General features: G+C 37.1%; 1 protein-coding gene across 1 annotated transcript in view; it reads right to left on the minus strand.

The window, feature by feature from the left end:
- Nucleotides 1-562: 562 nt before the first annotated feature.
- Pdk (pyruvate dehydrogenase kinase) overlaps nucleotides 563-27,616 on the minus strand; it is a 43,016-nt gene continuing 15,962 nt past the window's right edge. Inside the window, exons 2-9 of the mRNA XM_019046676.2 lie at nucleotides 13,358-13,568; nucleotides 12,542-12,726; nucleotides 11,646-11,816; nucleotides 10,255-10,430; nucleotides 9,018-9,132; nucleotides 7,820-7,929; nucleotides 7,069-7,275; nucleotides 563-6,312 (exon numbers count right to left, since the gene is read on the minus strand). Of these exons, the coding sequence (XP_018902221.1) occupies nucleotides 7,093-7,275; nucleotides 7,820-7,929; nucleotides 9,018-9,132; nucleotides 10,255-10,430; nucleotides 11,646-11,816; nucleotides 12,542-12,726; nucleotides 13,358-13,568 (1,151 nt within the window). The 3' untranslated portion in view covers nucleotides 563-6,312; nucleotides 7,069-7,092. The remainder of the gene's footprint in view (nucleotides 6,313-7,068; nucleotides 7,276-7,819; nucleotides 7,930-9,017; nucleotides 9,133-10,254; nucleotides 10,431-11,645; nucleotides 11,817-12,541; nucleotides 12,727-13,357; nucleotides 13,569-27,616) is intronic.

A 27,616-nucleotide genomic window follows, 5' to 3' on the forward strand; every position in this document is an offset into this window, starting at 1 on the left:
CACAAATTGCGAGAAGTTAAGAGTGGATTTTAAGCTTTCCTTTAAAAAAAAATAAAATAAAATAAATATAAATAAATAAAGAAAAAATCAAGAAGTTAGTGTTCCTTGTATTTTATGAATTTAGATTTGAAACACTCTTTAACAAAAAAGGCATTTTTTGGCACACATTTTTTGGGAGAGGAAGGGTAGAGGGACCTCAATTGACTCTAGTATGAGCCTAAGTACGAAGAACTAAGGAGATTCCTGTGGTCAGAAAAAATTTAATTTTCATCGTTGAGGGACAAGGGGCTAAAAAATTACATTGTGCGGGCCCCAAGCCGTGTGCCTATATGGTAAAACCGGTTCTGGCTTGCTTACATTGGAAATAGGAGTCCAAGATGTTGACAAATTTTACTTGGGTCCTCAGAAAAATGAATTTTCGGTTTTTCGAGAGGAAAGTATGATAAGCCTTACTTTCATTTAACTTCTTTAAATCTTGACAGCCATAAAAGAAAATGATTATTTTAGGACTATGAACCAATGCTTAAAGAATGAAGAAGCATAAAAATGAGAAGAACCAATGTTGTCCATATTTTCTTTCTATTTATTTCACACACATACCATAGGTACAAATACAATCTCATAAATTATTTAAAAGTTACTTCGATAGGTACACTTACGTACTTATAGATTTTCTAAAGATACAATTCAGCTAACTGGGTGATGGAGTTCTTATTCAAAACAATGATAACAGTGGGTGTAGTTACAAGGAATAAAAAACTGCAGCAAAATATGCTGTTAAAAGTAACGTGATGGCGTTAAATAATAACGGTTTTAGAATTTTACATTAAAATTTAAAGGATAAAATTATAACAAGTAACTTAAAAAGCCAAGAAAATAATTAGAAACATCATTTCAGACAACTTCTGCACATCATACACAACATTCAATGCCATTAACTCACTCCCACGATACAATATCTCAGTACAATTTTAATAAAATATACCGTATCCAATAAAAATCAGTCTTCCATTAGCTACTTTATTCTTATCAGACTTCTCACAAGAAAACGCATAGTTCGTCAGTTTCCGTACGAAGGCACGTAACTACTTACGAATTCTGCAAAATTTCAACTCGAAAATTCTATTTTTCCTAGGGAGGTCTCTTCCTGAAAATTCCATTGATTTACCTCCTGATGATTGTAAAAATCCGCATTTGAATAGATAAGGGACATTCATATCCCTGAAGGAATCAAATTTTTAGTGTCAATTTTGCAACCTTGGAATTGAGTTACATTCCCTCGTCTGACAATTGACGAGTTTTCATCATAAAAAATAATTTAAAAATAAAAAAAATAAGAAAGAAGGAAAATTATCCCTACAGATTATTCATTCAAAAGTTATGAAAAAATTAACAGACGTCTCTTGCATAATGAAATTAAAGTGATGAAGTCGATTTAAAAATAAAATGATACACTATAAGGAAATTATAAGACATAAATAAAGTAAATTACTGAATTATTCACCGATTATTACTGATAGAGGAGAATGTAAACTTCAAAAAAGAGTCCAGCTATTGAAAGATTGTGCTTACAGCAAAGTAAACAACTCAAGGAGAAAGGATCGCACATCTAAAGAGATTTCTTTAAAAAAAATATTCTAGAGAGAAATCAGGGTCTTTACAAGTTGTTTTAATTACATTAATTTACTTACTACCAGAGATATACGGAGTCTACTATCTACGAGTTAGATAGCTTTTTTTAGACTTAAATGAGAAGCACACTCATGGCTTGTTCAAGCCGTTTCAAAATTTAAAAACAGTGGAGAAGCTCCTAATTACTTTGGCTTCTTCAAGGACCACTAGACATGGTCCAAACAAAAAACCGTCTCATGATTTCTCTTCAAAATTTTCCGTAAAAAACGATTTACACAATGGGGAGTTCAAAAATCAACCTCTGAATGCGATATTTACAAATATTTTCAACACAGATCAAATAAAAATTAGATTAAACCGACGACATAATTTGTGCTTTAACCAGCGCTAATTGTAAACACTTATATCTTGTTTGAGAGGTGATTTTCAGACTTCCTGTTGTGCAATTGTTTTCCTCCTGAAATTTTGCAGAGAACACGAGGCCAATTAAGAACAATGCATACAAAAACTTTGCAATGAATTCCTTACTTTCTCTAACTCAGTCTTTGAATTTTCGGCAGAGCTATTCTGCAAATAGGTAACTGAATTTTATTTGGCTGGGAGAGAATAGTTGGGCAGTAGACTTTATAGTCATCAGTTCACAAATTACCTTCCAACAGCCATTATTTTCACCAGGTTATTTAACGACATACTGCCATGATCAAAGCTTCGATTTCTAGTATTACAGTTTGGGCGGAATTCTTGAATGTTCTCTCGCCCATGGTTTAATAATTATGTAGAATTTAAACAATTTTAGGTATATAAATATTTTAAAGATATGAATAACCGTAGATCATGGTTTCCTACACTCAGATCTGTGACAGAAATTCAACTTATCTTCAAAATGGATGGGTCTCAAAAAGGGAGAGAGAGATTGTATTACTCATATAAAATGGTATTGAATATTCATTTAACTTCACACAATACTAAAAGTAAATATGATTACTTTTTTTGTTTGAGATTTGAAGACAGCAGTTAGGTCTTACAGGTCTTGTCAACATGCAAAGAGTTCCTATAACTTTGGTGGAATTAGATGTAGCTGAAATATAACTTATTCCGTTTACACACAAGAAAGAGGTGAAAAATAATGCGCAGCTGAAAGTTTGCTAACTTGTTCTGATAAAGTCAAACAAACCTTTGCTTGTGCGGACAAGGCCTTGCATTCATCATTTTTAATAGCTTGTAAACGCTGTTGTCTAGTAGGAAATGCCAGTGGAAACAGGATAAGCTGTGGTCTTCCATTTGATGGCATCGTTCAATGAAAGAGCGTATCAGAGAGGAGAAAACAGGCTTTTTACCATGATTAAAAAGTTAAAACATTTGAACACTATTAGACATCATTGCTCAGAATCATGAATAAAAAAACATTAACCTGCGATTAGGTTGCTCTGAAAAGTTATGACTACTCAAAGTCTTTTTATCCTCTTTTAGACAAATAAAAGAGAAAAGAGTACACGATGCATCACAATAAAATCAAAATCAAGGATCTACGCACAAAAACAAATACAAGCTATCTTCCCCCCCCCCTTTTCCTGCGATACAATGATGATTTATCAAAAATTTGTAAAAATTTGTCTTCCTATGATTACGAAAGCACAAGTGAAAAGTCTGAATTACTGTAGCTTGCTTTAAAGCTAAAAAAATTAATAGTGCCCAAAACAGCCTTGACAGTTTTTAATGATTTAGTCTTCACATTCTAGTAATTGCTTGATTTTTTTAAAATACTTGAGAATAAGTCAAGATTAACATTGGCATTGCACAGAATTTGTGGCGCATTACTTCCTTTTATCCTCATTTATCAGTCTAACAAGAAAGGTAATTATGAATATTACAGTACAGTTACTTTTTGTACAAAACCATTAAAAAAATAACATTTATCCTAAAAATGGAGAAGTTACCAAGTGAAAGTCTAATAAAATTCTCTAGAAATAGAAATATCTAAATACATGCATAGTTTCCTATATACATTGATAGTAAAAGTTTCAGGATATGGAAATGGGGGCGTTCGAGTATTATTATATGTACTTAGGACACCACAGAGCCTTAGTCTGTGATATAAGAAGAAGGGCGTGAAACAATGATCCAATTTTAAAAAATTACCCGATCTTTTGGGGGGAACAAATACTTGCAGGATAAATTTTGATGTAATAGGATGTAAGGTCTATTCAGCATCACAAGTTATTATGGAGGTCCTTTACATGACATGTACTGAACGAGGAGATGGGAGGGGTTAAAAAAACAGGCAATAGTCTATTTCATAAAAACTGAACGCCACCTTATGGGAGGGAGATAATATTAAACATTCAGCTCTTCTTCTTACTTAATTTTCAATATTTCTAGAATTATAAAAAACGTGGTAGATGCACAAATAACAAATAAATCTTCAATAGACTTCACGGCCCAGCAATTATACGATCGATCAGGTTTATGTTTTCTCAATAGAAGTGGCAGTCAGTATGTACAACTTTACAGTAATTTGTATGAAACTGAGAAACAAACTGATATTCACTTGTAAGAGGCACCATGCTTCAGGAAAGTTTGTTGCTGGTGTGAGTCAAAAATCAATTCCTAAAGACTTGGAACTACAATACAATAGTTAAAAATACAAGTACATATATACATGGGCTCAGAGGATTCTTTGAAATGAAAAACAGGTACAGAATGCCTGTACTGGCAGCACTTTTTCAATGGTCGACAGTTGAGAATTTTAAGATTAAAACATTAGGTTAACTTTGGAGTAAAAATATATGAGCATTCGTGGGCCAAATAGCCTAATAGGTCACCTGCACAGCATTAGCGAGTATGAAAAAAGTATCCAGTATTACCTAAAAATCTCTGTTACTTTTCTTTACATTTTAATTTGGATGATATTTCTCCTGAGAGAGAATGAAATGACCTCAGATACTTTGAGGCAAAGAAATACTGCGATGATTCAATACAGAGCAGGCAACGAATTGATTAGAAAGATTAGAGTATTTGAAAGTTCTTAAAGATTTAAAAAAAATTAAATCTTTATTTGAAAAGTATTTTAACATTCACCACATGTATTATATCCTAGTTTCTTGCATCCAGAATTGTTGTTGTTTCAATCGAGAGTAAAAAAAATGATTTTGCCTGAGGTTAATGCCGTAGGACCCAACCCTCAGAAGATTTTTACAAAATCCCAAAGTATAAAAATTTTCGAACGAGCCATTCGAGAGTGTAACAGAACAAGTGATCTAACTTCACCCCCAAATTTCAGGAGCCATTTTTGGCTGGCAAGGCTAACTTCAGAGAAAATCCTCAATTTTATCAAAGTCAAAAATATTTTTGATAATAGATTGCAAAATTTACCTCTTGAAATGAAAGTTTTACCTATTTTTTGGATCAGTGCAAACTGCACAGTCCTTGCAAATGTTAATTTAAAGCATCAAAACATGATTTTCAGATGAATTTCATATATGAGCCCCAGTGAAGTTAGAACACAATTTATACAATATTCCAAACAAACACACAATAAGGAACTAACATTTGTAGTGAACCATTTCAGTTCACCCTAGCTGAAAAGAAATTTAGACAGCTAATGATAGTAACTTAAAAAGCTACATATTGAAATATGACATACAGAAAGATTATGGAAATTTCCTGTATCAAAATTTGTACAGTTTAGAACAATAGTTAATTACTAACAGCGAGAGAGAGAGAGAGGTTGATGGCAAGGATACAGCTGATACGTGCTTTAATGAGGTTTGGATTGCCATCGAGTGGTTTCGTAGTATATTTCAGTGCAATAGAACTTTTTTTTTCTGATTTAGTGAATTGGTCCAAAAATAATAATGTCAGACAACCAAGCTTGTGTCTTCCGCTGGGAAATTCATATACCCGTACCCCCCCCCCCCCCCCAACCTTTACTCAATTTTGCAAAGATAAAAAACAAGGAGAAAAGTTCAATTTGAATACAAGATAAATTAAAGGAAACAATTATAGACCATTACTTACAACAACAAAAAATTAGAATTTAAATTTCATACGATGAAAGAATAAACTGAGGATAATGTTAAGCCACAATCTTTTGCAGCTTGTGACGTAAGTTAAAAAGTGACAGCTTTGACCCAACTTTGTAATTATTTTGGCCCGGAAACCAATATTGATAGCAACAAATCCAAATCCGTCCTGTGTTAAGGGTTGATTATACTTTGTCCATAGAAAGAGCTACATAAAAGTTTAAGACTTTACTTGCTTTATGAAAATCCTTTTAAATAAAAAATTTAGATACCTATAAAGGACAACAATGCCATGAACATTTTTCCTCAAGAATCGTTTTAACATGAGATTAATGTGAGAAGCCATTTTAGTTCAGAGTTAATTTCTGCCAATTTGCAGGACAAAACTTAGTGTCACTTTCCATTCAATTTATTCAACAGTTGCAAGTTTCAATACGGAACGAGCGAACAACGTTTATGTTACACTTACTAAGGAATATTAAACAATAATGAGCTTTTCAAATGAAACTCTCCACTTATAGAGTATAAAATACAAGTCAGTCTTGATTAAAAAATGGTAGAAAAATAAAATTAAAAATTTCACGTTCAACAAAACAACATACTCAACTGAGTACCAACAAGAGGTTCTGAGTAATGACACAGCCAGCAACCCTAGTGCCTGTAAAATCATAGAAAACAAAAGCGTTAATGAAAAGAGGGACAGTCATAAGAATGGAATTGTTTTTAAAAATCATTTAACTTCAAGTCTTCAATCCTAAGGTTTTTCAAACTTCAGTATTTCTGGGCTGAATCTGTTCATCAGTAATTGAATAAAAACTCTTCCCACTAAAAATTCTTATTGAAGAGTCATCAACATCGACAAATCATTAAAGGACATCAAAAATCACTGATTTTAAAGCTCTTACTTCAATACTTCTTTCATTGGCATACTTTGTTAAAACATTTGACTTACTTACTTTCTTTTTCGCCCGATGAATTTTTCGGTTGTCACTCCTTAAACTTAAACGTTTGTTTAGTTTTTAAATGTTTAAGTTTAAGGAGTGACAACCGAAAAATTCATCGGGCGAAAAAGAAAGTAAGTAAGTCAATCACGTAGTTCCCGATAAAAAAAAACAAAGGATTAGTTTATTAAAACACTTTGTCTGAGCGTAATTATTTTACAAGATATAAAAATGCTACCCAATCTGGTTTTTTTTTTTTTTTTTTTTAATTCCCTGTCACACCGTTTTTAAACTCATTTCAGCTCCTTTGGCTTATCTTGCTCCAAGCATTTTTTTCTGAAAAGAACTTGAGAGACTTTGATTAAAATATAGATTAGGGGCATGAAATACAGAAAAAAAAGATTCTCATGAATTTTTATCGATGAAGTTCTACCTCTGCCTGGGACAAAGAATGGTAAAATGGCTATACTTACTTCAATAGGAGTTCACTCAAGAAATCAAGACATTTGATTTGATTGGTGTGGCTTGAGGAAATTGGGGCTGTAGGGACCCATTTGTCTCACGTTGAGCCCATTGCTTTGGCAGCTGCTCCAATCTCCTGTCGGAATAGTTGCACGGTAGTGCCGCGAGGATGTTTTATTAAAAACAGGCAGCAGTTCATGAGCGTCGTTCGATAAAGCCTGTTAAATAAAATCCATTAAAACATTCAACATTAAAACTTATCGATGGATTTCTAGGTGATGGGTTGGAGTTTAAAAACTGGAGTGAGGAAAACAAAACTTTAAAAAAAAAAACCTCAATGATGATATTGAAAGACATCTCTTAGTCCTCTCTTGCGACTGCTTTATTTTAATTTTTCGATGCGGTTAAGTTTTGAACTAAAATTTTGGCCTATTAATAATTCAAATAATTTCTTGGGTTAAACCCAATGAGCCTTTCACTTTAGTTCTTCATATCATCCAGTTTTTGCAACATTCTGAGAGCATAATTAATTTACCAATTCAAACAGGATTATTAAACTTCTGGAATATCCAAATTCTATTTTGTTATTTCTTTCCCATTAATTACTACCTAGATGAATTAGTTTATTATACATTTTTTCGTTAAATAAATAATATGTTTTTAAAAGTGCCGCAACTTCTTTTGTCTCACTTTGTGCTATTTATAATTATACAATTTGCTTTTGAAGAAGGATGATTTTCCTCAATTACTTGAAATTTTTACCTTCAAATATATAATGGCATCCGTTCCAAAACCGTCACAGGAAAGCAACATTAGGTCTCCATGAAAATATCTGGCATACAAACGTGAGATAGGTAAACCGTAGCCATAACCTGAAAACGGGACCAAAAAAAATTAGAATTAGAGCTACGGCAGAGATCATGATGATAAATAATTATGAAAATTACAACATACAAAATTAAGATTCGCCACGCCTCACTTAAATCTTTTATAAAAAGGGCCCGGTAGAGCCTTCATTAGAGGAGGTTTGAGCATCATCCAACAACACAATTGCATGCCCGCACCCTGCCTCGAATATGCTAAGATTGTGGTTCATATTTTCACCAACAGATAGCATATTAAATCTGATTTCCATCGATAAAGAGGGATTCGAGAAAGAAAATTTGGTTGTGCTGGGCAACGGATATACGGTCCAAGGTATAACGAAAACGAGGTCCAAGATATGGGGAGTGGGCTATCCACGGGACATGTACATTTGTCCATGAAAATGGAGAAGGGTACTGAAAATTTTAAAATTTAGTACATCTATGATACATACTAGACTAGAATAAAAGTTTTAAAAATTTCACATCCGAGGGGAATGCAAGAAGCAAAATACGAAAAAAATCGATAAAATGCGTGTTACTAAGGTTTTATAGAGAAAAAAGGAGACTATTAGGCAGCAGTATCAAAGTTTTCACCTTTTTTGACTTGAAAATAAAAATATTTGCTGAGTCTAGAGACAAGTTATTTTTGAACTGAGTAAAATTCGCCAATTTTAACTTTATCAAAGGTAGAAAAAGTGTTTATAAAAAAAAAAAATGTTTGCTTGACCCTGAAGAGAACATCCTTCTGCAATGAAATGGATTTTTGTAATTTGCAAAGCTGGGTTATTTTTGAAATGAATAATTTGATACTACTGCTGCAACTGATTAAAGAAACCCTTTACCTAATGCATAGAAGCGAGGCATGCTTGGTGTTCAGCAATTTGCGAGAGTGTTCCGACCCGAATATAATCCAACCTCCCCCCCACCAACTGCGAAGGCAAGCAGTTGAGAAAGCAGGGATTTGCGGCTAGCTGAAATGTACAAGTCTCTTCCTTCCACACATACGCAGCAATACAGCTGAACATATCATCGTAAGGACCCTGAGCCCTACAGAAATTCATTGACACAATACAATATTTATGCATGTCACAAACCTGCGAGAGGAACGGTATGAGCATCTGATTTTGAAGGTTGAGGAGCTGTGGAATACATGTACTTGAACAACTGGTCTGTGAGGCTTCGGGGAATACCACCTCCTCTGTCTGACAACTGCAAGCCCAAACAATCAAGTTGACAATTATTAATGAGAAAACATTTGAATTGTAAATAGCTCTCAAATATACTTGATTTAAAAAATTCCACAGTGGTTTGTAACCTTATAAAGGAAAAAAAAATATCAGAGCAGAACAAATTTTTGGGGGGGGGGGGGGGTGAATTCAAAAATGCAAGAAGGTTCTTTGACTTTAGACCTTAAACCAAAACTGTCGGTCATTGATCAAAGAATATACTAAATCGTTGAAAAATTATAATACATATATTCCTGTGAAATCAGCCGATATACTTGGCATTTTGACCAGGGTGTCTACTGAGGTCCACAAAAATAATATAAGTACTTTTTCAGTACTTTTTAGGTACTTAAGGAAAAATTTAAGTACCTCGCCTTGGGGAAAAATTAAGAACTTTTTAAGTACCTTTTCGATACGTATCGCAATTCTTCGATTTTGGCACAGCCGCGCGCTTTACTTCAGCTATTCCCGTGGCCTTTTCGGCTGTTTTCGTTAAATCGAGGGAAATGCCTTATTCTGCTCATCTACAACAACCGCGCTCTTGCGGGCTGACATTGCACTAATACACCTGATGGACAACGCACAGAGGGTTGCATAACTAACAGGCAATCGAACTAAACGCGCAGCGCAAAATGCGAAAAATGCGAAAAATTACGGACCTTCCGCAAGATTTACGTACTTTTAAGAGACTTACAGACCGACCTTAAAAAATGCGTACTTTTTCCGGACTTTACGGACTGGTAGACACCCTGTTTGACGCATTTTTTGATTCAAAGTGAGCACTTTCATCAAGTTTAAGGCATCTGATTTAGAACACTCCAATGAAGCTCCTACATGCAACTAGGCTTTGCGATTTATGGCCATTACCTTGAGTAAAAAATTACAAGAAACACAATGGTGCCTCTGCCAAACTCCACAGCTCAGAATAAGCTCTCAAAGTTTAGGCCATATTGAGGCCATATTCCCTCCATTATGACTTCATTTTTGAGAACTTTTTTTCAGCTTGCGAGTTTATTTCAGAGAAAACCAGGGGCATCATTGTGTTTCTTGTAGATTTTGTAATAGGCAGACGCAATGTCCATTAACGCTTAAAGTAAAGACGTACCTTTATACATATGTCTTCTCTGCCTGACACAATTGTGACTTCAATCGGCGGGACATTGTCATCATCGCAGTGATGTTCAACAACAGCTCGCATGGCATTCTTGAATAACTCGAATAACATGTGATACAAGTGTGACGGAACATAAACAGTTCTGATAGGAAGTCCTTGTTCTGAGGCTGGAATTGACATACATAATGATTATAATGGGCAAAGTTAAATTAAGACCAGAAGAGAGCACACCTCGTTTGTGGTTGTTTCAAAATTTTTACTCTTATTTTATTTTCCTCGCAGTAAAATCATTTGATCTTTTGGCATAAAATTTTTTGCCAATATTTTAAGACAATCAAAGGCAAATCATACAAAATAATGTGAAATAAAATAGTTGGGACGTAATAGAAATAAGAGGTGGCAGAAAGTTTGCGGCACGACAGTCTGAGATAGATGTTTTTTTAACTTTCACCATTAGCATAATAATGAAATGCTGATCTAAAATTAGAGCACATGAAGATTATAACGTCAAAAAAAACTTCAACTTGAAACGTCAAAAATGGCTTTGACTCTACACTAGCCTGGTAGTGATGATGGTGTAAGTAGGCAATCACGTAACTCTTTTTTGGTGTCTGGAAATCTCCACATCTATGTTATTTTTTTAAAATAGAACAAATTGACATCATTCCTTGAAGTTTATGCAGAATTTTCTTTGCACAAAGAGGAAAAATCATGGCAGTTTTAAAGAATTGCTGTTGGGTAGTTTTCCGTTTAAAAAATAAAGTATGACAGGAAGTCTGCTACGTTGCAAACCGAGTTACGTGATTGCCGACTTACACCGTTAATATAATTTTTTACTATGAGCTATTCCAACTGTGAATTTTTTTTTTTTTTTTTTTCTTAAATCAATTCCTTTTGTATTTGTGCTTTCAAAATTATCATGTTTTTAGTTGAATTTTTTATGGAGTCTCCAAGAGGGTCTTGAATTGGACCTAAACTTAAGTACCTAGATAAATTCTTTTTAGTATCCCAGGGTGTTACATTGTCAAACCCTTGACTTATACCATCAGCAGAAAGTGTTGAAGCAATAAAAAAACCTGCATCATGGATCAAAAAATTGAAGACATCAGGCTATCCGAGAGATTATTACCAACAAATAGATAAAAGATCAAAGAGATCAGTTGAGCAGGTCTCTCAAAATAAAAATAACAAAAATTGCATGAGACGGCTTCTAGTAGTGATAAAAATGCACCTAATGACTACAAGCTGGAAAATATTAGATTACATTGGGCTGCAAATAGTTTTTTTCAAGCGATAAAGAGAAGAACGATGATGAATCGTGACCTTTCCAGTTCAGAGGGATAATGATGAATTACAACACTCACAAAAGATGAAACACTTACGATTGTGTTCATTGATGATTATTTCTGGTGAGGAAAGGTAATATTGATCACATAGGAACCTTGCATTTTCGTACGCATCCTTCACGACACTCACAACATCACACTGAGGATCAATGCAGCCGATATGCCGTAGAGTTGGGTCACCCGTCAGCTCATTTCCAAACAGTAGAGCTAAAGAAATTTCAGAAATAATTCAGAAATTAAAATCAGATAGGTCATTAATAGCTCAATTTCTATGAAGTCAAATGAAAAAATTAGATATAGTTTTATCGAGTACGTCCATTTCATTCACTGAGATTTTTATAAATTAATGTCCTTTTTCATGTGTTTGTTCCTCAGATTATAATTTTGCTCTTTTTTCAGTGTTCAGGATTGTTATTTTTTCCAGTCACAGATTCTCTTCAACCACAAAAATAGCAGTTAATCCATAGTATGAGGCGAAACATGAACCAAAACTATGCACTGCGTTAAAATAACCACTGGTTAATGATTGATAAGCTTCTAAATTGGATTAAAATTAAATTGAGTTTTAAATTTCCTTCTCACTTCTTGGCAAAAAAAAGGAAAAAAAAACCTGCACCACTGACTTATATTGACTTTTATGAGACACCTAAAACTAATTATTTTTTACCTCACTGAGTATTCAGTATCAAGTATTCAGCATCCTTCATCATACATGGCACAGCATGGGTGATAAAATTGAGCCGACCGAGTGAATTGAAATTCCAGCTGAATTTTTTTTATACAAAAGCAACATAATTTTATTCCTTTTCAGTCTCAAAAAATTCCCTTACGATTGTAAGTTTTACAGAATTTTTGGAGTTCCCTGATTTTTTCACATATTTCAGGTTGCTTTGAGCTCTACTCAACAAAGTTATGCAATTTGCGGCACTTACTGTGCTGATTTATCAACATCCGAATGCTGATTCTTGACATGTAAAATCTGTCCAAAAAATACTGGATGCTGTTTTCTGTCTGCGAATCAACATCGTGCGACTCTTTCAGTTCAAGCACTCCTTGAGCCATCGTCTGAACAACATCCGAGTGGCGGTTTCGAATTTTGACCAGGGCTTTGCAAAATCTGTAAACAAAAATATCGAATATTAAAACCTCGAGGATTCTGAAGCATTCGCAAACCGAAAAATTAACTTAAAAAAAAGTTGAAACGTTGTTCGCTTATGAGAAAAATTAGAGGCTGTTCGATAAACCTACACGTAACGGCCCCTTCGAATATTGGGCGATAACTATTTAGACGCTGTTGTCGTCGGGTTGCATATCCATTGTTTTGAAGGCGATTTTTACGGTCAGGGCATGAACAAAACATGGAAGGGCCGTGCTAACGTAACGATGACGGTTTCATGATGCATTCAAGATTTCGCCAGCTGCTGCATTCTATACATCGTCATGACTAAATTTCACTGTTGCCAAATTACCCTCTGCAAATTGCATTTTTACCAGGAAATATTGGACGTTTCTAACTGAAAATTTCACTGATTTACCTTCTGATATCATGGAAAAATCAAAGAAAATTGGGACAAAAATTACTCGGGTACACAATTGTTAAAAAATTTTATTGTTGGAGTCAATGTTAGAACCCTGGAATAGAGTTACGTTCCTTCGACAGGGAAATGACGACAGGCTGCAAAAAAAATTCCAGAATTGTGGAGTTCAAGAATAAAAAATAAATAAAAATAAATTAATGATATACTTACTTGTCTAAAGTAATGCTGTCATTGCCGTCAGTCTTTTCGAACTCCAATATTTCGGTGAAAGACAAAGCGTACCACTGATTTACGAGGGCCACCGAAGGCATTCTCAGAAGATTATCAGGAAGCAAATGGATCTCCTTCATGATGTTGGCCAGCCTCACGGGAAGCTCTTTGCGAAGGAATAGGAAGGATTTCTGTTCGCATGCGGATAATCCTGCAACAAGAAAATCAGAAAAAATCATTATTAAGAAAATCAGAGAAAATCATTATTAATATAATCAGAAAAAATCATTATTAAGAAAACCAGAAAAATCATTACTAAGAAAATCAGAAAAAATCATTATTGAAAGAGAAATTTTAGTTCAGAATAAACTGTCGTTTCTCTGACGTAAGACAGTAGCGATTTTCCAAGTTGGCAACACTATTAATACTCCATTTAAATCAATTAAAAATATCGATTTTATGTGCACCAAGACTCGATTGTTTTACATATATTTAAGAGGAGGAGGCTCTGTCAGTGGCGAAGCTTTCTGGTTGCCACTGATTTTCCTCCATTTAAATCTATTAAAAAGATCGAATCTGGGGAAGGCAAGCTGCCTCGAGAGCCTCGCCTGGAATCGATTCTTATACATACGTTCAAATGGAGGAAAAGCAGTGTTGCCGATTTTCAAAAATCCCCGATGGTACCTATCACCTGCCACGGTCCGGTCTTCAACATCGTGAATATTTTGCATTAGACCATGATCTGATCACGATCACGTACATTCGCGATTTTTACCAGGAAACTCGAGCAAAATTAAAGGGGCACCAAACAAAAAGTGACCCAAAAGCGGGTAGTAGGTTTGAAGCATGTCTGCATGATATCAGCGTCGGTGCATGACGCTGAGGCCTTTGTGGAATAAAATGCTTCAATTATTTCGCAAAAAATGGGTCAGTTCTTTCTTTTGAGCCGAGTCCTCTTATTACCCACTGCGCGATGCCCGTGGAGCCGAGCAATAAAAGCTCGCCTAACGATGTGCAAGCAACGCTGCCAATTTGCATGGACATTCTTTGATCCACGAGCAAGGAGCATTGAGTTACCACCACTTTTGCCGTGATAGCGAAAAGGGCAGTGAGTGTAGAATTTTCGAAATCGAGTCTTCTTCAAAATTCGTCTGACCTCTTTCAGATGAAATCACTGAAAATAGCTAACACAGCAAAATTCATCTTAACTGTATAAAAACGAGACATTTGAGAAAACCGTAGGTGCGCAAAAAAAGACGTAGTTTCAGGTAAGACAGAAGGAAGTGTCAATTTTCTTCCAGAGAGCCAGGGCCAGGGGGGTGTCTAGTTTTTTTTTTCATTTTGAGAAATCCTGTTGAAATCCTGATTTTTGACTGCTAAATCCTGATTTCATAATTTTTCCAAGACCTGATCAAATCCTGATTTTTTTCGAAGAAAAATTAACTGCATGTGACTTCATAAAAATAGCTCGATAAAAAAATCCAATCAGACGGCCAACTTTTCTCAAATCCTGATTTTACGACCGATTTTTCCTAAAATCCTGATGAAATCGGGATTAAATCCTGATTGACCTCAAATCCTGATAGAATCGGGAGCATTCTGATGCTAGACACCCTGGCCAGTGAAAACAGCGTTTTCAAGTAAATTGCAGCCCTCTTCTTATCTGCTAATTTCTAACCTGGAAATGTGTTTGATGGGCGTCCAAAACGCAACCACGAAAGCATGCAGAAGATAACTCTTACGGCTGTCTTGCCTAACAATAACCTAAGTACCATGAACATGAAAAACACCCTTTTCATGTTATTGAGATAAAATCAGTCAATTTTTAATCATCCAAACGAGTTCTAGGAGTCTTTCGAACGATTAGTGGCAATTTGACAAAGAACGGAAGCTTCTTTCAATAAAATTTTCCGGTCAGAAGCTTCTGAACCCGTTTTCTCAAAACTTCATTTTTGCGCTTACTACTCTCCTCGCTATCACTGCCGTGATAGCGAATAAGGGAGCCGTAAGTTCAAAACGAAGTTTTGAGAAAATAGGCTCCCTAGCGTCTGAGCGATTTTCATCGAATGAATCCTCCGTTCTTTCTCAAATTCCCACCACTCATCAGTCTTAGAAATCGTTTGGATAATTAAAAATTGACCAATTTTACTCCAATTATATGAAAAGGGTAATCATCCTAAACGCAGAAAGGAATTGAAGGCGTGATGCGCCTTCAATCGTTGAAGGTAGGCCACAATCGCTCCGTGGAGTACGTTTAGTTGTATTCTTAGGTTCAAACCTAACTAACAATAAGTTGTTTTCTGCGGCGAGGACAGCGGTTCAAGCTAAAAGATAATCAAACGGTACGGGAGTTACATCGATTAACGTAAATATCCTCTTCCTTTTTTATTTTTTTATTATTTCTCTCAATTTCTATTGAGAAATAAGATCATACGTCATCGTGAGCGGAAGTGGGAATTGAAGTTATGATGCGCCTTCAATCGTGTAAGGTAGGCCAAAATCGCTCCGTGAAGTACGTTTAGTTGTATTCTTAGGTTCAAACCTAACTGAGCTATTTTCTGCTGCTTCGGCGGCGAAGATAGCACTTCAAGCTAACATATTATAAAACTGTGCGGTAGTTGAACCAATCTACGAAAATGCCCAATCCCTTTCTTCTTCATTTCGTCGTATCTCGAACCATATTTTGGGTTGAAATACACCAAAATAACGGCCATTGCTGCAGAGTGGCAAAATTTTAAAAAATTTCTTTCGAACTTCCGTTTACCAAGAAACTACTATTCGGATGTACGAGTATTTAAGCTTGAAGGAATTATGTTGCACGCAACCCCTATGCATATATAGTTCCATTTAGCATAACTAGTGCATTTCTGGCTCATCAAGCACATGCTCGCATTGGGAAACACTGCCGTGATAGCGAGGAAAGCAGTACATGTCAAATTTTCGAAATCGAGTTTCCTTCAAAATTCGTCTTGTCTATTTTAGATGAAATCACTGAAATAGCTGAAACGGCAAAATTCATCCTAATTGTAACGAGACATATGAGAAAGCCGCAATTGCGCAAAAAGTGACGCAGTTTTAGGCAAAACAGCAGTAAGTGACATTATTCCTCCAGAGAGCCAAGAAAAACAGTGCTTCCAAGTAAAGTGCCGCCCTCTTCTGCCAATTACTAACCTCGAAATGCGTTTGTTGTGTGTCCAAAACGCGACCACGAAAGCGTGCAATAGATAGCACTTGCGGCTGTCTTGCCTAACACTAGCTGAACATGAAAATGATTAATACCCTTTTTACGTCATTGAAATTAAATCGGTTGATTTTTAATCATCCGAACGATTTCTACGAGTCTTCCTGACGATTAGTGGCAACTTTACAAAAAAACGGAGGCTTATTTCAATAAAATTATCGGGTCAGAAGCTTCTGAGCCAGTTTTCTCAAAACTTCATTTTTGCACTTACTGCTCTCTTCGCTATCACGGCAGACTTAGGTATACTCCTTCCTTGCACTGCGACTTCACTCTTGATGAAATCAGCGTCCCGAGCGTGATTTGAAAATTTAAATTTCCCACTGAGATTTCGAGCCCGAGTAAAATATAGAGAAGGTCAAAACGGACATTTCGAGATGTAAGGAATTTATTGGAATGTTCAAGAAATAATCAAACTAGATTGCGCAAACCGCGGAAATTGCGCAATTAACTCCCAAGGGGTTACGAGACGCGTCGCATTACCATCTCGCGGGCGATGCAACTATTTTAACCTGAGAGTGTTGCGGGGTATCAGCTCCAAATGAAGGCGCTTTTTAGTCGCGTCATATCCACGCTGCGATTCCTTGCTACTATTTTCACGGTGACAAAGACCGTTTGTAAACAAAAATTACGATGAACAGATAGGACTTGCTCATGGATATCGATGACCCAAGTGCGAAACCACGCATCTTCATTTGCGACGTTGCAAACTTCCTGTCATTCTCTACTTTTTCTTTGGAAAACTTGTCGACGTAATTTCTTGAAAACTGCCTTGACTGTCCCTCTCTATTAGCATAATACTTGGTACACATTTTCAAGCTAAAAATTTGGCTTCACGGAAAAAATGAAATTGCTGATTTAACAATTCAATTGCTAAAAAAAAGTGACTGCAATATTTCAACATAGATTTCACAACAAAAAAATTCTACTTTAACCACTATTGCAAGCTAATTTAACGACTATTGTAAGCTAATTTAACCACGGGAGTGGTTAAAGTAGCATTTTTTTGTTGTAAAATATTCCCAGAAACATTGCAGTCATTTTATTTAGCAATTGAATTGTTAAATCAGCAATTTAGTTTTTTCCGTGGTTTCTCTTGGAAAAAATAAAATCGAAGAGGTAATTTGGAAGCGTCGCGTTGGAGATAGGTGGTTTCGTACTTGCACCATCAATATGCTGATTTTAAATAGGAAAAACGGCGGCTCTGCGTGCATCCTTCTATTGTCGTTGGTCGGACGCAGCCGGGGATAGGGCGACGGGGCGACCAATGGACCGGGGGGGGGGGGGGGGGGGGGCAGCCTTGACGGGCGCTTGCGCGAGACGCCAAGAGACCAAGGTGAAGCGAATCGCGCCGACCTCGCGCAGAGGCGCCTCCTACAAACAACGGGATAACCCAGCCACAGCATCTTCCGCTACTCCAGTTAACGGAGCAACCGCGGGCTTATTAGTCATATTCATAGACAGAGCTTTAGACAAAAGAGACGAAGGGTAATCGGGGCGATTCCATTGGTGGTGGCGGTTGGTTGCGATGGATATGTCGCAGGCAAGTAGTAAAATCAGGCATTTTGTCAAATGCCTAGGCAAATAGTCAAATATTCTAACTTAGATTGAAATTCTGCTTCTTTTCCTAACTTCAGATAAAATAATTCATTGCTCCTGCAGGAAAAAATTCTCAGTAAAAATTTGCACACAAAATAGTATTTTAAACAAGTTTCAGCTCCTGAAGAGACACTGATCTTGAAATTTTCGGCATGTCGGAAAGTACGGAATTTTTGGAATTTCAACATGGAAAAATATGAGAAGCAATTGAAGAGGAAGAGCCAAAAAGACTTCGTAGGTTTGATGAGTTATTTTTCCAAAAATAGTGAAAAATCGTGAGCTCTTCGCCATGAATTCACAAAATTTTGTAGACCGTCAAAATTCGACTATCTGCCTAGGCATTTGACAAAATGCCTGATTTCACTATTTGCCTGCGACAGATATAGGATGTACGTTATAGATAGACTAAAGGCAACCCACGAGAGATCCCATGGTTGGTCCATCATTTCCCTCTTGATCTATAACAACCTTAGAACCAATGAGATCGCTCAATTTTCCCCTCGGTCTTCTCTGTCTATCGCTTTGTCTATCAACATTTCTAATCGAAGTTTTCTTGCATTTCAAAACTCTACGACTTTTCAGGGTCCTTAAGCGTGAGATTCCCTGACTTGACGATGCTATTTTTGGCATGATTTCATAAACATTATTATTGCAAAACGATTTCGGGAATTAGTCTCATAAAATTGAAGAAAGCAATAATTCGGCTGAAAGAAAAAAAATCAGCGTAACGCAACGAAATTTTCTGAATATCAAAGGTTGGGGAAAATTCCCTGCCTTTTCCAGGTTTTCTCTAACTTTCCGAAAGCTTGTCACCCTGTTTAAGTACTCCGTAAGGGAAAACGGGCTGGGAGTGTCAAGTATTATACATAAGTTATCATATTACATTTCATTATGTAAAAGGATCCGAATTGACGTAACGGGTGCCATAAGGGGGGGGGGGGAGGGGGAGCAGAGGAGTGTTAAAGATGTTTCCGTTAATGGAGATTTTAGCTGTGACGTTTACACGGTATCTGTCGCGTGGGACGAAAAGCAAAGAAATTACTGGGAAAGAAGACGGGGGAGGGAGGGGATAGCGTGTGTTCAGAGCCGTTATACTAATTGCGAATGCGTTGGTCGTTGATACTACGTGCGTTAGCAGTGCCAGACGGGCCTGATGCACGTATCTCTCGGCGAGAAAAGTGCAATGTGTTGTATGAAGTGCACATATGGGTGTGCTATGCGATTCCTGCGCAGTTAACTGTGTGAGGTAATGAGGTAAGTAATTCGCGGCTTTTTGGGAGGGGGCGCAGTGGCGCGGTGTGCTTTGCGATACGTCGATTTAACTGCCATTTAAATCAATGGAGAAAGATCGATAAATAGGGTATTCGAGACGAAAACCTTAAAAATCTATTCTTAACAATAGCTTTACATGGGGAAATATCGATAATCGATCATTCACCCCTTGCCACTAGGAAGGTGCAGATGAAGGGAGGCTACGTTAGCTCAGAGCAAAGCCACTGGAAAAAATAAGATTTAACGATCATTTCCACGTTATACACCGTGAATGCTGGCAGTACGTAAACAAGAAACAAATTCATGTGTCAAAACTGAATAGAACTGGATGCAAATGAATAAAATATCAAAAGTAACTGCGTGGGACGCAAATCCTGAACAGTGTACACACAGTTCCTGTTAATTTTATTCAACTGCATAGAGTTTTATAAAGCAAAAAAAAAAAATCCAAATTCTAAGTGGTTTAGAACGTTTTCCGGTACGCACGCATAGGCTGTGCTTTCCACTACCCATTTTTTCTTAAGAGTTTATTGCTGTGACTATACTGATGGTAAAAGTTATACCAGATCACGTATCTCATTTGCAGTGTTTAAAACCCCATTTCCTATTTTATTTTTTTCAAAAAGAACAAATCTATATCACTTCTTGGAGTTTTCACGGAATTTTTTTTTTGCACAGAGAAGGGAAATCACGGGATTTTTCAAGAATTGCCGTTCAGAAGTTTTCCCTTTGAAAAATAAAGTATGTCAGGAAGTCTGCAACGACGCAAACCGAGATACTTGGTCTGGTAGTTTCACCGTCGATATGGAAAAAGAACGGGCGATAATTTAGAGGCAACTGAAACATAAACGCTAGAAAATTGAAAACGCTCCGCTTCGCCCCGCGCCGGTTTTTTTAAGCATAACGACTTTCCGAAAAATATCTACCACGAAATAAACAGTTTTTTGTGTCTCCTGAAAAATTTGGTTTTCTGGACATGTGCCCTTTTTGTATTTAGTGATTCACCTATACTTAAATCATTAATATCTCAATTTTTTAAAAAAACGCACAAACGCACCTTGGCCTCCAAGCTCTTCTTATTTGATATCACCATTTCTCCACTAAAATTCTGGGATTTATAGACAAATTTGCCTCAAGAGAAAGGCAACGGACTTGGAGTTTCCTCGATCCATTTGCGGTGAATAATTCATGTTAAAACAACTGACACCCACTCTACAACCACAATACCCGACACCTGTTAGTTGTGTAATTAATAACCCTCCTCGGCCAAATTTACGTTAAAGTAATTGCAAGTGTAAATCAAGCAGCGAATAAAGCTACCGTGCAGAGGAAGAACGCCGTATGAGCACTCATATGTTGCCAAATTTTCCCTGATAAAATATCTATTTCTGAAGAAAGTTACGATAATTTTTCCTTGAAATTTTCAAATGCACCCGAATAAATTGCGAACAAATCTCTCTAAAAAGGTTAAAAAAAGACAGGGTTGCCGCAGAATTTAGAAAATGAAATTTCCTGACATTTCCCTAACACATTTTGGTGCAATTCCCTGACAATTGAAGATGTGACGGATGGTTTAGAGGGCATAATCGAAAATAGTTTTCAGGCAAAATTTCTTGTTCAAAATCTCGTACCCAATCTAGAAAGCAAACGAAGGTGATTTAACACATTTTCCCTGACATTTTCGTCACTTTTCCTGACATTTCCCGATTTTCCCTTCCTTTTTGAAATTCCCTACCATTTCCCGGTTTTCTCTGACTGTGGCAACCCTAAAATGAAGAATGCACAAGTTTTCTAGGGAAGCAGCATTTTTTCAGATAAAATTTGACAACGACCTAGTGTTCAAACGACGTTTTTCCCTCATACAGTCGAAAGAAAAACAACCGAAATGAAGTTGTGTCGGCACCACTGTGTGACAGTGTGCTTGACGCGACGACAGGTTAATCCGGTGCCAGAATGTGATGAAGAGCGGTACTGTCAGACCGAAATAAATTTTCCTAATTCTTCGAACTTTCCGACGAGGAGCGAAAAACAGGCGAATTTTTCCGCAAAAATCAATCCAAAATGTGCCACGACAGGACGCTTACGGTGCTAGAATCTACGATCATGGACAGTAATATGTAGATCGTCCCGTGAGGAAGAAAAAAAAAAAACAACCCTGCTACAACTGAACATATCGCAGATTTTGTTAAAATACTGTCGATCATGTCATGCAAGGGTGTAAAACGTCACCACAATACTAAAGTAGCGTGTAAAAGGGTGTAAAAGTGTAAGAAGGCTGTGAAAAAGTTGCCCCTCCGACTTGAGAGCGTACCTCAATTTCCACGCGAGCCCTTTTTTACAAATAAATACATGCTTTGTGAATGAATACAGAAATACTTGTCGAATAAATACATGTTGGCGTGGGGTGATTTGGCATTTGGTGATTATTCGGAGCAAATCGGCAGCGGAGTCGTGAAACGAGACGGCTAGGCGCCGCGACAGAATATACCCGCGGTTATTGTCGGCGATGCCGCGTCGCGTCGCGGCGCTGGCGAAAAACTAAACAAACAAACATCTGGCTCAGGCGGATAGGTGCAAAAACAGGTATTCGAGAGGAAAATAACAGCCGGATGCCGGATGAAGAGAGCCTCGTTATTTTTGTTGGAGTCTGAAACCTGCGGTCATGTCGCCAATATAGATTCGCTGCTCAATTCGAAAATAATCACGTCTCGTTGCGAACGGAAAATTTTTCGCAGGCTGAATATCGGGAAATTTTGAAAAATTCAATTGGGCCGAGTTCTGCAGAAACGAAGAGGGTGAAAAAATTTCCCGTTCCTTTTCATGTTTCGCTGAGTGTAAAAATTGTGACTTTCTTCAATTTATGTGTGTTTGAGCGATTATTAAGGTGTTCGCTGCGAACACCCTTTTTATCGATCCTTTTCCATAGGTTTAAATGGCATAACAATCGATATATCGCAAAGCATGCCACGCCACTGATTTACTTTACATGTAAAAGTGTCTTCAGGCGATTTTCTGTCGCAGTCTAGACGTGCGTAACCTCATTTTGTCGCTTGGCTGACAAAAGGGCGTAACTACAATTTGAGATGAGCCCGAGAAAGCATCGAGTTATATGGACAACAGGGCTCATCGTCGAGTGTAGTTACGCCCTTGTGTCAGGAAGGCGACGATTTGACGTGGACTTCACGATTATTTTTGCCTGCGAAACGTTCATTTGTTTGTAAACTTGCAAAATTAATTTCACATTTAGTTCTTCGTGGGCACGCGCAAAATGGGAATGAAACATCTCGAGTAAAGAGACGAGACTCTCCAATGAATGGGCTATTCATACACGGAACTGACCTCTGAATTATTTCGCTAGTTAGGAAGGTAATAAGTCGGGCAGCAAGCTAATCCACTGTGTAATCCTCCCGGAAATACTGCGTGTGCACGGCGAGCGGGAGCGTGGTTTGGACGAGCGCCCAAATGATGATTCGTCATGTGTCATTCAGCGTGCTCGACATCAAATTACAGACTCCCCTAGTTCCCTCACATAGAATCGACAACATACATACACGAGCAGTCATCAGAGTATGTTTCCACGATTCCCGCGGACAGGCTCATCGGAGAGTAATATCCGGATACTGATTATTGAAATTGATGGACATAGCGATAGACAGAGAAGACGTAGGGAGTATGGGGCGATCCTACTGGTTATTAAAACGGGTGGTTGTTACAGACTAATCTAGTACACAACTAATGTACTACAACGCAAGTTCGGACACTATAGGAGAGATCCATGTCTGATTGGCTCAGTGATCTTGGGCTACGAAGAGCTCTTGGGATCCAAAAAACGGCTGAAAAATGACAAGTACGTCTGGCGCTCGTTTTCGTCCTTAAATAGTTCAATATAACATTTTTTAAACCTTAAAATTGAACTTAGCACCAATCCTTTCAATACAAAATGAAGAAAAAATAAAATGAAATACGAAAAATAAATAAAAAACACAAACACTAGATACGCGTGAGGCGCGACCCTAAAACTTATTTTTCCGGAACAGAACGGAAATTTAATTTTTCCCCGAGTTGAGCGGTTTTCAAAACCAGATATGGACGTGGACGTATTTATGATAAAAGGAAATATGTACGTCCCACGCAAACCCTATGCACATATTTCCTTTTGGCATAAATACGTTCATATATACTAATTAAATCCATATTTACTACATGACGGATAGAGCCAGTAAAAAGTAATGGGAAAAATTATGATAAATTCAGTGCAGCTCCAAGGATTTTGAAAGTTTCGCGTGAAAAAATATATCGCGCAATGCCTTCCCGATCTTGAATTAAAGGTGAGAGATTTTAAGTTAAAACTGTCGAGGCAAAACGATCGGACGATAACTTTAGGGTGACGACCTCTTTAAAGCCACTTACATAGATAAATAACACATCAAGAGCCTGCTACGCAAATCCGGAGATAGCGCCAAACATAAACTTATTTATTATTCAAATGATAAGTTCACACGCTGCTCTTTAACTGGATGTACTTCAAGAACCGCCGAAGAGCTCATTGTCATGTCGCGATTGCGCAATTAAACATAACGAGCGAATTATTTAGGCGAAGTTCTCGACGACTTGTGGGTGTGGAGATACCTCTAAAAAAAAATAAATAACCATATCTCGATTTCTTCATTTCCGCTCTGAGTACTTTAATTAGAAAAAAATAAGGTTTCATCTGAGCAACATAGTAGTGGACTTGTTTTTAAACATTTCAGCCGATAAATAAAACGCCCGAAGGAGGGGGGAGGGGCTTAACGTACTTATGAATGAAACTTGAATGATGCTGGAACGCATACGTGCATTGCGGATCGTTCGATCGAAGATGCGAGACTCGAACGCAGTCTTCGATAAGGTGGGTCTAAGGTCATTGCGTGCGTTTCTCGTCAATATTAAACTGGTTTATTTATAAAATCGAAATTTAAAATGATAAAAATAGAACAAAGGCTATTGAGACCTTCGACGGTAATAGGGTAATAAATTGCACCTTTAAGAAAAGGGCACTCAAATTTTTTATAATTTTTCAATTATTTTTCATCGAGTTTTGGAACTTCTTAATATTTTAAATGAATACCGTAGGGCTGAGAATTGAGCTATTGGGGTTAAAAACAGGAATTTATGGGCGCATTGTTTGGCCTGAAAATTGTAAGTGCTCAAAAACAGTTTTTACGGCTTTTACTTGTTGTTATCATTACTGATTGACTCCAGATGAGTTTTGAAGAGTTGTATCACATTTTAAGTGTAGTATTCGGATTCGGAAGTAAAACGTGAAGCTGCCAAGTGTCAAGTTTCATTTTCACCTAACAGTATATCAGAAAACAACTAATTTTCTTATACATTTACAATTGGTGCGAGGAAATCAACCGCAGACTTGTTCCGAACGAATCAACAGAGATAAATCCTTACTGTTCCACCTGTTGGGTGCACGGATTTTGCTGCAAGCAACTATTCCTGCCCAGGGATGCCTGTATTGCATACACGAATAAATGAAGGCGTTTTACCTCGTTTTGCCTGCAAACAAGCGATGGCAACCTCCGACATGCAACCATTTCTACGCTAGAGATGTCCTTACTTATTGCATACACAAAAAACTGAAAGCGTTTTGACTTTTTTTAGCCCATAAACGGGCACTCGAGACCAGGCTGAGTTTGCCAACATGGAGCACGAATTAATTTCAAATTTTTGAAATTTCGATAAAAGACAAAGATAAAGATAAAGATCTTTTTTACAGGCATTGGACTGGGCACGTTAACTCAAAGCGTCACTTTCTTCCGTCCGTATAAATGTATGTGAAACAATCGATATCTCGTTTATAATCGATCGTTTTTAAAATATTTAAATAAACGAAATCTAGCGATGCTAACTTGCACGATTCGTCACTGTTACAGTGGATCTTCAACTATTGCGCAGTGCATTCTGGGTACGATCGATTCATTTCAACTTTTAACCTTTCGGTGGATTATTTTGGGAAAATCGAAAATTCAGTCTACAGATATAGGTAGCATGAAAAAATTTTCGTGATGAAAGTCATTTTTCAAAGTCTTACCAAGTCAAAAGAACTTTTTCCTATTTAATGATCGGCATGGATACATTGAAATCAGTTGCAACATGGAAACGGTACTTCTGACTTTGTTTTAAAATTTTGGATGATGATTTCTGGCACGAAAATTCATCGATGATCGATATTCAGCCTGAAATTTCAATTTCCCCGAATAATCCATCGAAAAAGTTAAAATATGAAATATATCGATCGTTCATAGAATGCATTGTGCAACAGTGGCGAGGCGTGAACGATCGATTATCGACATTGCCCATTTGAAGCTGAGGTAACGGTAAAAAATCGATCGTCAATATTTTCTTTGCGAACACCCTGTTTATCGATCCTTTTTCATAGGTTTAAGTATGGCAGATCAATCAAAATATCGCAAAGCATGCCACGCCAGTGTTGTGCAAAACCTAAAGATCCACCTTATGAACCCCATTCATTAAAAATTGCGGAGAGGGAAGGGCAACGCACTGCTTTCATATCGAGGTGATCTGGCGAATACATGGTGCTCGACCGAATCGAGAGAATACTTGAAAAAAAATTCGTTCTCAGGACGCATCCGTCATTAACACGTTCTCGGAACGACAATTAGACTCTAATTTTGAGAAACTTCCAGACCGTCTATATTTCATTCTCCGGGTAAACTACCGGAGTTTTAATGACTCGTTAACAACTTCACCCTTCCCCCCTTCAGAGAAGGATAGAGAGAAAGATAAACTCCCGAGTCGACTCGTTCACAGTTGCGAATACCGCGTCGTCTCAACTACGTTGCCGATTACAGCGAGAAGGGCCCGTTTTTCTTCTTTTTCTTCTCTTTCCATTCGTTTGAGCTGCATTTATCAAAAATCAATCAATTGTTTGGGAGTGATAGGGCCCCTGGGATCGTAAGACGCTCAGAGACGGTAAAATCTTAAAATTTTGAAGTTTTGAACAAAAAAAAAATCATTAATTGAATTTTAAAGTTTTTAATCAATTTTCGGATAATGAGCCAGTTGCGCTGGTCACAGAATTGTGTTTTGATGCTTGATTCTTATAGATTAACTAAAGTAATAAGATAAGTCCAAACCGCAACTTTCCTCAATATTAACTGAGATACTTATCGCCATTTGAAAAGTCAGGTTTTTGACGTCATCCGCCGCAGTAGTGACACCCTTGGTTTCTTCCACCTTACTTTCATCCGAGTTTTGCAAATGTGTGTCTCCTTGACTGATGAGAGCAAGGTGGAAAAAAACCAAGGGTGTCACTACCTCGGTGGATGACGTCAAAACCCCGACTTTTCAAATGGCGATATCTCGGTTGATATTGAACGTAGAAAGTTGGGGTTTGAACATTTCTTATTAGTTTTAGTTGATCTACAAGCATCAAGCATCAAAACAAGATTCTACGACCGGCGGAACCGACCCATTGGTGTGGGTTTCATACGCAGCTCCTGAAAAATCGTTGAGTGAACTCATACCGGAGTCACTTCGTTTGTCCAACAGCGACTCAGTCCTTCCTTGGAGGGGCTAGGTGCCCCGACAAGAATCGATTATTTAACATGGGTTTAAATGGAAGGAATCCATTATTGTCAAATTGCTGGTTCCGCCCCTAATGGACTGTATTTTGAATGAAGGAACTACTTTGCCGTGCTAAGGAAAAATTCCACATGAGCCTTCAGACGTTGCCAAGTTTCCTTTGGCAAATTAAACATTTTCGGAAAAATTTGTGAAAGTTCATCTTTCGATTTTTCGGAGAATCTTGTCCGTTTTTTGATATAGAGTGTCTGAAAATTTCAAGGAAAAATATCCGTAAACTTCTTTAAATATGCATACGAGTATTTTCCGAGAGAAAATTTGGCAATATTCGAATGCTCATGCGGTGTTTATCCTTAGCACGCAGGACTATTCCGCCGTGCTACGGAAAAACGCCGTATGAGCTTTTAAGCGTTGCCACATTCCCTTTGATAAATCAAGAATTTTCGGGAATATTAATACACACATTTCTTTCGATTTTTAAGGAAATTTCGTTCGTGATTTGGTGTACATGGTCTAAAAATTTCAAGGAAAAATATTGATAACTTTTCTCAAGACTA

The sequence above is a fragment of the Bemisia tabaci genome, chromosome 6, assembly GCF_918797505.1.
Source record: "Bemisia tabaci chromosome 6, PGI_BMITA_v3".
NCBI classification, from domain to species: Eukaryota; Metazoa; Arthropoda; class Insecta; order Hemiptera; family Aleyrodidae; genus Bemisia; species Bemisia tabaci.